The following is a 12,925-nucleotide window of genomic DNA, read 5'->3' on the forward strand; positions in this document are numbered from 1 at the left end:
TTGAACAGAGAAATGAGAAGACAAATTTTGTGAGATAGTACCATTTCGTGCTTTCTCGTCAGTCACATACAAGCAACATGTTATTCGTGTAAATACAGTTTTGAAGATAAGGTCAAAATTTCTTATTTAGCATGACATTCACTCACTAGAACCATGGTAAACAAAGGTCAACGTACAGTTGTTTTTGAACACATAAAGTTGGACTTTTCCGACCAATCAAGATAGCTTCGAGTAGTTTGAGTGTGTGTGGGTTTTGATGACATGTCACAACTCTAAAGGCTGATTTTGGGTCAATTTGATGACCACTCATCATTAGATGTTTTGCACTGGACGAGGCTGGGTTTCTTGATCGATCTTGAGATGACGGGCTAGGTGGATGAATCATGGATTTGATTAACCATCTTGGAATATGTTCCCCTATCCTGTCCTCCAATCGGCGATCTGTCCTACCTAAGTAACTTTCTCCGCAGTTACATGTGAATTGGTAAATACAGTGGGATTTGGACTGAATCGGTCTTGAATGTAATATAGACTACTGAATTTGAAGCAATTAGTCCCATTGATGAGAAGACGAACTATGTGATATATAAGCGCAATATATTTCGAACAATCTGATCACATATATCCTTATTAAGAACATCTATACATAAAAATAAAAGGTCAACTAGACTAGAAATGGAGGTAAGAGGAGACAAGGATAATAAAGAAGGTAATGTGAAAACGATCTGAAACCTAATCACTCTAAATAATATGCTAATATTACCAGACTACTGAATATTATTAAGTAGTATACGGTTAGAAGATGTAGCGGGCGTAAAAACAGATAAACATTGATACTTCACTACATACAGATAATCCAGTAAGATTACAGTGATTGATCCTTATTTAGGAATTAACTTCAGACACAAAAATAACTATTATTCAGGATGAAATAACTAAGTTTGACTGGAATAATTAGTGACGTGTCAAAAGTTCACTTGTTTGACGATTTAATAAAATCTACAATGTGTCGACTAATAAGTCATAAGATTTATAATTCGTTGATATTATGAACCACCTCAAGTTCACAAATGAAAAATACCAACATCTGGTCTGAGGTATTCCTGGTTCTTTCCGTCACGGTGTACGTAGACGTTTAAGTAAATTTATAAATAGTCAGGTAAGACTGTTGTATTTTAGATGTATAGTTAATTTAAGAATATTTCACTCAGTGAAATAGTATTCTGCATATCTGTTTACACTGATACATATAGACTAAATATGGATATGCCTATATCCTGAAACAGTTTATAATTATATGCATTTTGAATATTAATTTCAGCATCAACAATCAAAACTACCGAGTTAGTATTAGAAATGAAATATTGCTACGGTCTGTTTTGTGAACCAATAGTGAGAAAGGTATTAAGTGAAGTCTGTAAGAGGTTTTAAGATACATAAAAGAGACATTGATGACAATCTTATCATTTATAATGAAGCTCTTGGCTTTGATAGTTTGCTTATTCTCCAAAAAAAGAAGCGAATCAAGTGTTTCAAAAATCACTAATCTTTGGAAGAATGTATGTTCTCGAATTCAAGAGGGACATACGGAAGGAAAACTTCAAGGGCCATCAGGCTAGGTCACTGCAACTAACATTCTATGTGTTATCACTGCAAATACTATATACTATATAGGTATACAGCTAAATAGACGGTGAATTACCTTGACTAACCAATTCGTTGTGCACATAATTGCTGACTACTATTCAGTAGTAAAAGATATCTCTGTTGAGATTTTCAAGTTTATTTCACCAGCATATGGAACATATCTGTTCGTATTTTAAAATAAAAATCTAGAACCTGTAAGCACTAGTTTGGAAATAATCAAAATGCAATCACACATTTTCAAAAAATAGTTGTTCTGTTTTGGAATACACGATTATTGAAAAAGTTTGACAACAATGATTCATAAACAAATATTTTAGTTCATGAAGAAGATATTAGAATGGAAATAAATAACAGTGATAGAAAAAGTTGTTCCCGAATATATATATCGGAAATACCAGTCAAAATTGTTTTATAAATGTTTACTCAATGAATCCTCATTTTCTTCTAGAATCATATTGGTTTTGGTTGATTTCCCTCACTATCACCGATTTTGTCCTTATTACTATTTTGGGCTGATATACTGTAGCAACCTGAACCAATACATAAATATTCCAGGCTGTGAGATCTATATAACTGACTGATATAATTGACAGAAAATATGATAGACAAATCTCGTCCATACAACTACTAAATTGATAATAAGCGAAATGAAACCAATCTCATACATGATATACTCTATTAAAAATCGGTAAGTTGTTTTTCTACCATTAAAAAATACAAATAGGTTTCGTCACTTAATTATTTGGAGATTAGTCAAAACATACTGTACTTCATAACAACGTCGGAAAATAATTACTATAAACATTTATGGAAATTTCAGTAAAATATTTGCAGACGGAAAGAAAAATTAGACTGATTAAACTCATAGTGAACATTATAGATTGCTTCAGTCAAACAACCATTGAAAACTGTACAGCCGTGTCGTCCTAGTTTGAAAGTTCTCAGTAGTGCTTATTTCAGAAGATGTGACGGGATGAAAACAACATTTTTAGGTCTTATGATGAGCGACTAATCTTTAGACTACTAACCTGACACCTAATGGTATACATGTTTAACTGTATGCGGTTTGAGATATGGTTTCTTGGTTTTTAATGTATGTTTAATTAACTTCAGTGCTTCAGCTGGTATATTGTTAGGTCCTGCTGCTTTTCCACTGTTGATTTGTTTGATGGCTATCCTGATTTCTTCGATCGTACGTCACTCCACCAACGATTGAAGAAATTAGGATGGCTATCAGACAAATCAACAACACTCTATAATAATATATAATTAGTTTGATTCTGGGTTTTTTGTACAATATGAGAGTCATGCTGAAAAATCAAGATACTCACTTCGGCTTACACGAGTAAACTATTTACGTAGATTATTTTGTGAAAAATGCTTATGGTTAGGATAATTTGATTTCAAAGATCGACATCGGTAGCAAAATCAATGAGCACTGGACGGTTATTCTGTACGAAGACTGAAGTTCATTGGGAGCCAATACTTTATTTTACTTCATCAGATAGCAATCATTTTAATCCGTACACTGTCAAAGAAAATCAAAACGAGAACAAAACAATTGTTCAGTGCTCCTTGATTTTCACTAATTTTTTTTTGAAACTCTCACTACACAAAAATTATCATGTCATACAAAATTTTTAAAATATTTCGTCCAATTACATAGCAATCATGTTCACAACAGAGAGTTGATTGAAGATCGATTTATGAAAGGTTCTATTGGAGAACTATGACAACGGCGAAAATTGGTCATCACAGAATCATCATTGCATTTGGTTTTTACTTTTCTTTGATTTCGGCACAGTATCGGACTTGTAACATGTATTCATTTCTGTTAACTCTTTTTCCAAAAACGTTTCGATTTCTCTAATGCTGCCAGAATTATCTTTAGAGTCTTACTACAGTTTAATTCATTTTATGGTGTTAATGTGAGATGTGGCAACTAGAACTGACAGTAATTTGTGAAGGTCATACATTATATAAATATGGAGATACTGTTGTGGAAAGGATATAAAATGAACAATGATTGAATATAGGAAAACATGTAACTACATGGTAGGAAACAATTAATTGTTAACATCTAAAAAAAACTGAAGAGTTCGGATATAGGTTTTTTTTCTGAGATAGTGTTATGCCCCGATAACAATAGCGAATGGTAACTTTAGGATCCATTTATGGACCAATATTACACATATAATTTTTATCGTATATTTGCTATATAATTAAACTACTCATATTCATGTTCCTTTCATTGTGAGCTTTATTTTGACTCTTGGACTATTATTGTGCGATTTACCATTACTGAGTTATACCCAGTCTATTAATTACTGCTCCCCCTATTCACAGCCACATTTGGCTAACTCTTGTACAAATGTTATTTTCTATTTTATTGGTACGTTGTGGTCAGTCTGTTTGGTATATAAACTCAGTATGTTTGAAATACAATGATTTATACCGCAGAGGCTGTTATCGGTTTTCTGAACTTAACTGGCTGGGCTAAGCAGAAAGCAGGACCGATACGTACTCTAGACTGTTCGTACGGTTTTCGTGTGTCACTGTTCCAATCAATAATTCGCTGCTCTCTGATTGGCGGTTTTACCACGTCATACATTAACTAGGCATCCACTCGGCCACAAGATATAACAGATAGGAAGATTTTGTTTTAATTTGAACATTTCCAAACATAGACTAAACCTGCATATTATTGTGAAAGAATCCAAATAACTGTACTTCTCTTGGTCACATAATTCTTAAAAATAAAATAGTTATGAAACAGTTTAACAAATTTAGTGTCCTGTAACCGGTATAATAAATTCATTTTCTCAAGCTTGATTCATACATACATGACAGATATTTTAACTAAGAAAGATTGGTTCAACGAAAAGTTCTCTTTTCAGTGAATTCATTTTCAAAACTAAAAAGAGAACACTTCGCTGAACCAGTCTTTCTTACTTTATGCCTTAATTATTATTTATTTATTTAAACACATAAATATTGGTACAACGAAGCACCAGATACATATGCGCCACACAAATCTCATTTGATTTGTATGAGGACTGTGATACTGCCCAGGTGCCCAAACTGAAGCAGGTGGTTTTCTTAGGGGGCTAAGCCCGGAACCTTTGACCTAACGGTCTGATCCACAAGGCAGTGGAGCATCGTGAGGAGATTCAGTCCCAATGTAACCGGTGACCAACGATTGATTCACACGCCATTTTTCCTTCAGGTTACTGGAGCCCATGTGCACCATCGGTTTGGAATCAGGGTTTTCCAACTCCCCTAGGTGGATTCTCCACATCCACCAAGTCGGTTAAAGCGCCGGACATTCGCTTTTCGTCCTCTCAATTTCGTAAACAATAGTAATGCCACGAGAAGGCAGTGAGTAGGACTTCACTGGCAGAGGCTATATACGCGTGGCCATGTGAGAGCATTTGGAGAGGGAGAGCGGACTCTCCCCACTCTCGGCCGTACCAGGGCATTTGGGGCTTATGTCTTATGGGTATATTCCGTTTATTTAAAGGTATTTCGATGTTAAATAAGATATTTTCATTACAATCTTCAGTATTATTCATATCAACAACTTATTTGTCAAGTACCAGTGATCATTTGAAAAATTCAGAACTAAATATTACTGAAACTTGTGACAAAATGACTATATAGAGGGAATCCGCACAGAAAGAACATAAAGCGCAAAAAAACTTATCAATTGCAGTCTTAATTATCAACAACAGGGAAATATAAACCCATGAAAATAACTAAATGATAATTATGTTCAGAAAGTGAGAAAACTTGTGATATGATGTCAAAGATTTAAGTCAAAGAATTACCCCTTAACTGATAAGAGAGTGAGTGACTAGTTTCCTCTGATCACCTATGAAAATTTATCATGTTTACTCTGTATTAATATTTTGCACATACACATGTCATTTTATGATATAATAAAAATCCACTCCTCTGGCTTGTGGTATTTTGTTGAAATCATGAACATATCTAAGCTCTACCGCCATTGGAAATCCGGAGGCTGAGGATTCCCGTACAAGGGTGAAATGGCCGTTCAATATTTTTAGGATTTTAATGGTGGTCTAACTTAGATCGGTTCATGATTTTAATGAAATTCAACAGTCTTCAGAACCTCGAACTGTGGCATTTTCTTTATCGTAAATCATTTGGAAGCTTAGGTCAATAATTCGGTCCTTTGAACAGTTGATGCTGGATACTATCAACTGATCATTGTTCTTTATATATATTTTACCAATCGAAAATTTACTCACCAAACACTTATTTCGTTAACAAATTGAAAACAACATGCAGTGATTCACTACTTTTGGTACACATTTTTTGACCCGTTTAAAAGTACATACAACTTAAGGTAACGAAAAATATACATTTCAAACAAACAATAAAAATAACAAAAATGATACAAACTTATATAATTAAACTATACAAGAATGTAAATATAATCAAAATAATTGTGTTTCAGTCTGGTATGCCTTAGCGTGATCATTGAGCTTTCACATTTGGATGACTAAAGTGAGTCATATTGGCTTGAGCATTAACTTCCTTTTGACCCTACCGTACCAGACGGGTTGGTTGTAAAGTAGTAATACTTTATACACGTTCTATTTCCGCAATCAACCCTCATCTTCTGTCCTCAGGTTCCTCCATATATTCCACTAATGATAATGATTTAAGTTTACGAAATGCTATCCTAGTTTCACTGAAACCGTGCTTGGAAGCACACTTTTGAGCTTTCAACATCCGAACCATACATGAAGTCGGTCAAAAGGCATCATTATCTAAAACTCTAGAAATCATTGTTATTGATGTATGCTGTATCTTCGAAACACACATACAAGATCCTGGCGTGTCCATTCACTTGACCTTACTTACCCAGTAGGCAGAACAGGAGAGATTTATTTTTCGTGTATCTCGACGCTACAGCAACTTCTCATGACCTTCGGGTTACACATAATATTCGGAAATATTACTACTAATACTGCTGATAAATTTATCTGAAGTATTTTCCGAAAAAAGGAACAATATCTGTAATAATTATGTGCTTGCTCATTATTTGAAACAGCAGGACTTAAGTAATTATTATTAATGTATGAAATAAGAATAAACAATAATACTAAATGCAACTACTGGATTGTTTAATGTTAACAATACATCATTAAACTGTTCCATTAATTAAGTCAATCTTTTGTGGACTAAATATATTTGAGACAGTAAACTGAGTACTTGGAATATCATAAATAAGTAAGACATATTGTAATTAACAATTTTTACTGTAGTGAGGTGAGTAGAAATTGTAGAGTTTTTATTAGTTTGTATAATTTTACCTAAACCATCACTGAAAAATTGGGAGAACTGGACTGCCTATTCGTCCTAGACTGGGATACCTAAACAGTGCACATCCGTGAGCTGAACCCAGGGCCTCTGGTTTCGTGCGCGAACACTTGACATCTAGACCGTAGAGTCGGCATCCGACAATGTCAACGTTTAACTTCAGCCAATTTAAAATATCGTCCAACCACTATCCGTTGCTTGTGGTGGATAACGGTCTCATATCCAGCATGGTTGGACTTTACTGGTTATCACTTCTAATTAGACCTCCATGAGTTGCTTCTTGAAGCTAGTTAGTAAGGAGATAGTTACCTACTGCAGGGGATTGTTATGACGGTCCTTTTTCTTGTTTACATGAATGGAACGTTAATTTACCTTGAACGAATATCTATACTAGATTCCATCCCAGTGTATACTCTACAGGACTTCAAAAAAACTCAGATCAAGGACACGTGATTAACCTGACTAGAACGTAAATATATTTCCACACCAAAACCCGACACAGTCCAACAACAAAAGAACAATCAATCATTAATAATAAATAATAACGATAGGGGAATATATAACTCATCTGACATCTGTCAGACTATCTACAAGTCTGTCTAAGCAGGCAACCAATGATTATCATTCTCGCCCAAATATGACAGATGAATGGGGAATATCGTAAATCGACTGAAGTCAAACGTTAATATGGTTGGGTACTGGCTCAGTGGTCTAGAAGTTTAGTGTTCGCACACGAAAACTCTGCGTCCAACTCCTGGTTGTGGATCATGAATGTACAATGCTGAGGAGTTTCACACTAGAACGAAACAGCCACTTAGTGTTTCTAGGTTTTCAATGGTGGTCTAGGTAAGATCGGTTTATGGTTTAAACTGCGACAATTAATTATTTAATGAGTGAATAAGCATAAGAACTTAACATCCATTTTTTATACTGGTTTTTAAAATATATTATTTTTGAATTTGGTTTTAATGTTCTGACCATCAATAATCACCAGTGGCCAGTTAATGAACAATATAAATAGGAACAAAGAGGAAAAGGGAGAAGAAGTAGAAAAGGGAAACAGTTTAATACCTATACTATAAAAGTTCAGTGTTATTAGATAATATTGGTCTCTCAAAATCAAAATAAGATATTCATTTCACAATAATGGTAAATAGTAACGTGTTGCCTAAAGCGAAAAGCATCAAAAGCTATCGTTTGTTACAAAACACAGTTGACATGTAAGAGATAATTTATGAAAATTAATGGGGGTAGCTGATGAGAAACAATTAACTTATCAAATTGTTAAAAACCTAAAAAAACTCTTCAGATGCCAGAAAAATACAACTACCAATCAGTGTTCATTAGAAAACTCTAGAAAACAACGAATTACACTTTTATTACGTTGACTGGACGACAATTGGATTTGTCACTAATTTTAGCATATTTTTTAAAAGCTTTTAAAATCTCAAAGTTATGTACAAGATTCAATAAATACATTTCTATATAGTTAAGATCATGAGTCAATTGAAGCAAGACCACCGTGGAAAACCTAGAAGCACTGGAGGGCCGTTTCGTCCCATTGCGGGACTCCTCAGCAGTGCGCACCCACGACCCCACCTCGCGGGATTCGAACCCAGGACCTACCAGTCTCGCGCCAGAGCACTTAACCGATAGACCACTGAACCGGCATCCAGCGGTGTAAATGTCTAACCTCAACCAATCCAAGAAATTGCGCGGCCAACGCCCATTGGAGTGAGGTAGATACCCGTCTCCACCTGGCATGGATTAGCTCCACTGGTACGACCTCTCACTAGAACTTCAGGAATTACCTCATGGAGCCAGTCGCTAGTCAGCATACGATTATTATCACAAGGGGGGTTTTGTGGAGATTTTAGTAATTTTATATAGTTAAGATCATGAATCAATTGAAAAACCCCCTTGTGATAATGATCATATAATGACTGGTGACTGGTTCCATGAGGTAATTCCTGGAGTTCTAGTGAGAAGTCGTGGCCGGTGGAGCTAATTCATGTCAGGTAGAGAATCCCGCGAGGCGGGATCGTGGATGCGCACTGCTGAGGAGTCCCACAATAGGACGAAACGTCCGTCCAGTGCTTCCAGGTTTTAGACGGTGGTCTAGCTTCAATTGACTCATGATCTTAACTATACAAAATTACTAAAATCTCCACAAAAACCCCCTTGTGAAAATACATTTCTTTTCTGTTCATATACTAAATATAAGAATAAAGCTTTTCGCAAATGTAACATTTTCTGCTTTTTGTTCCGAGTTAAAGAATAGAACAATCCTGGAGACTAAGAAGTGGTTTGAAAGTCGGTGTTTAAGTTTTCAACTAAGATATATATCGTGGTACAGATTCGCGTACTCGGCTATGATCGACACTTTGTATAGTAGCTTGTATTAAAAACTTGACTATATAAACCGAATTACATGTTGTAGAGTCTGAACTTACAACCTAATAGATGGAAATTACTTGCTTTAGCAATTAGCCAATCGCTCAAGCGGCATATATATATATATATATATATATATATATATTAAGGGAGAACTTTATTATTATACTGGTTTTCAGGAGAATGAGACGCTATCTAGGCTCTTTACAACCTAAGTAATACATCTTCGTCTCGCAGGTAGACATTGATAATCCTAGTATACTATTAATAAATTGTTATTTGAAAAGTTATTTGGCCTAGTTGGAAATATATATAGCAGTTTGAATTTTCCTAAAATATGAACTTAATTAATAAATGGTTGTTTTATAATAGTAAAGACTGGAAGACCAATCAGGCAATTTATGTGTTGAGCCACCTTATTCATCTTGGTATTTTACCAAGTCAATCTTATCTTCATAAAGAAAACTGAATATACAATAAGGGTATGAAGTGAGCTATTAAGATTTACAAATTCCACTTCAAAAGAATGTTTTATAATAAATAAAAAAGACAGTTGAAAAGTGACACCAACACAAACTCCATTACTAGGTACTAAACTGACATTGTGTAATTGACATGCATAATATGGTGTAAAATTAATATTGATTCCAATACGAATGGTTTGATTAGGATAATATAGAGAGAGGAACTCAGAAAACAACATGGATTGACAAAAAATCTTCCCTAGTATGTTATGTCCCAATGAGAGAAAAGAATCTTAGAAAATAAAAACCGAACTGAATGTGGAGCATTTTCATCGAATAGAAATACGAATCTTTAAAAGCATTTTCAACTGACGCAAAATCAAAAAATGAATGAACGATTGACAATGACTGATCGAATAACAAAATAAACCAGCCATTGGTACTCTTCAAACCGTATATATATAAAACAAGAGAAATCTAATAATATGAAACTTACTTTCTGTGAAAGTTTTTCGGATTTCCGCGTCAGCTGAAATATATATATGATTAGAACTTATGGATTAATACTTTAAATAAAGAATATTTGCTTATTTATTATGAAGATGATTTACGAAACAATATCGGTAACAATGACATTGACCGCTACTCAATCAGTGACCAATTAACGTACATACCTCATTCTAAAGGAGGTAGGTCGCGATAGGAATAACTATGTCATAACGTCTAAGACTGTGAAACTGGGTTACCCAGGTCCGAATACTATAGGGAGAACCAGTTTTCTGAAGATCAAAGATATTCCCTGACAACAAGTGTCAACAAGCACGAAGCCTAGGTTGAGAGTTTCCTACGGACTAATTCTAAACACTTAGCATCCAAACTTAGTTCACACGATGCCAAGTTACTTAACCTACTGAACCTACGGAAAGTCGACCAAAAAGAACTAGATACATATGACAGTGACTTTTACTAAGCGATAAGTTAATTGACTAATATTAATAATAATAAGGGTAGTTATGCTCGAAAATAAAAGAAAGCATTTATATTACCAAAAGATTACGTATCATGACCTACAATTTGAAGAACAAATTGATCTATCCTACAAGGGATGTAAGAAATACGATAAAACAAATTTGACAATGAATAAAAAGGATGCAAAAGTGAGTTGGATGTGTATGTACCTCTGTGTATTTTGTTGACGTTTAGACGACAGACAAAAGAAAACTAAGCTACGTCAGCATATATATTATGTAAACTGACTAGATTAAATACAAATAACGATATACTAACTCCGCCTGTAGCTCGTCTGGGGTTACTACCGGTCCAAAGTCCACACAAAACAGGAGGGTTTGGCATCAGGTCAGAAACCCAATCCCGTATGAAAAAACGTTGCTAAAACAACTTTAACCACAAAACACAATTTAAGCTATTTAAATTTTGTCCTCCGAGTTGAAAGATCTTCATTCAGAAGAATTATGACACCTCATGGTGAATGCTCACATTCTTCGTAAGTCACGAGACTGATGCCCCTTCTAACAACCACAGCAACATAGAATGTCCAGACAATTTGGGAGACCGGGAGGACCAGTCAAAGAGCTTAGGAAATGAAGAGGCACAACTTAATCGTGCTCGAAATCAGTGAAACACATTGAACTCAAAATAGATAGAAAAGGTGAGAGTCGGGAGTGATGCTGTTCTACACCAATCACGAAGAGGAAAGTGCCCCACACACTCAGGGGGGTGTTCTGATGTTGTCCAAAAAAGCATGTAAAGCATTAGTAGGATTGGGATCCCATGGATCCGGAATCATCAAAGCATTATTCAAAACAAAGAAGGAGAGAGTCACAATGAATTTTATCCAATGTTATGCACCCCATAATGATATCAACGACGACGATAAATATCACTTATACGAGAGGCTACAACCAATAATGGAGAAGTGCTCAGGAAACGAACTGACAATCCCGATGAGGAACCTAGACGAAAAATTTCGATAGTGTAATAAGAAGACGAAGATTATCAGAACTATGTGATATATTAGCGCAACACATTTCGAACAATCTGATCACACATATACTTATTAAAAAAATTTTATATAAAAATAAAACTAGACTGGAAATGGGGGGTAGGATGACGACAAAGTCGGAATGGACAACACCGCGTACGAAGATATCATGGGACGACAACATCAACCGACTGAAAGTAATGAAAGTGGAGACAGATTCGAAAATCTATGTGCATTCAACAAATTGGTTACAGGTGGCACATAATTCTCTCACAAACACATACACGAAGCTACATGGGTCTAACCGGATCACAGCACAGAGAACCAGATAGATCATATTTCTATCAATAAAAGATTCAGACGGTCAATGGAAGACGTGACAACCAGGAGAGGAGCTGACGTAGCTTCAGATCACCAATTGTGGGGTTGCCAAAATGAAACCAAAGCTAAAGAAGCAATGGACAACTCGACAAAAAACGTTACAAAAGTTCAATATAGCCTTCATTCCACATACTAACAAACTCAACGAATTCAAGATAACTCTCAACAACGGGTTACAGGCCTTACAGGATCTATTGAAAGAAGAAGAAACTACTATAGAGGACATTTGGAAAGGGATCGGACAAGCATTCATTTCAACGTGTCAGGAGGTTCGGGGTCGCAACATGCATCATCATAAGGAATAGATCTCTATGGAAACCTTGCACAAGATTCAAGGAATGAAGAACAAGAAGACAGTGATTAACAACAGTTAAACAAGAACAGAGAACGTCAAGGCACAAGCTGAATACAATGAAGCAAACAAGCAAGTTGAGTGAAGTATTAGAGACGACGAGCAGAAATACACGGTAGCGCTAGCAACGACAGTGGAAAAGGCTGCAAGACGAGGAAATATGAAACAAGTATATGACACGAACAAGAAACTAGTAGGGAAATATAGTAAACCAGAGGGACCAGACAAGGTCAAAAAAGGCAGGGCAATTACTGAAATTCAGGGAAATAGGAACAGATGGATGGAAGTAAATAAATAATATATTTGTAATATCCCAATGGGTAGAAAAATTAGATT

General features: G+C 35.2%; 1 protein-coding gene across 1 annotated transcript in view; it reads right to left on the minus strand.

Moving 5' to 3' along the window:
- Smp_161560 (hypothetical protein) overlaps positions 1 to 12,925 on the minus strand; it is a gene marked incomplete at both ends in the record, with an annotated part of 29,975 nt that overhangs the window by 5,311 nt on the left and 11,739 nt on the right. Inside the window, one exon of the mRNA XM_018790613.1 lies at positions 10,351 to 10,383. Within this exon, the coding sequence (XP_018646127.1) occupies positions 10,351 to 10,383 (33 nt within the window). The remainder of the gene's footprint in view (positions 1 to 10,350; positions 10,384 to 12,925) is intronic.

Source organism: Schistosoma mansoni, assembly GCF_000237925.1.
Source record: "Schistosoma mansoni, WGS project CABG00000000 data, supercontig 0049, strain Puerto Rico, whole genome shotgun sequence".
In the NCBI taxonomy this organism is placed as follows: domain Eukaryota; kingdom Metazoa; phylum Platyhelminthes; class Trematoda; order Strigeidida; family Schistosomatidae; genus Schistosoma; species Schistosoma mansoni.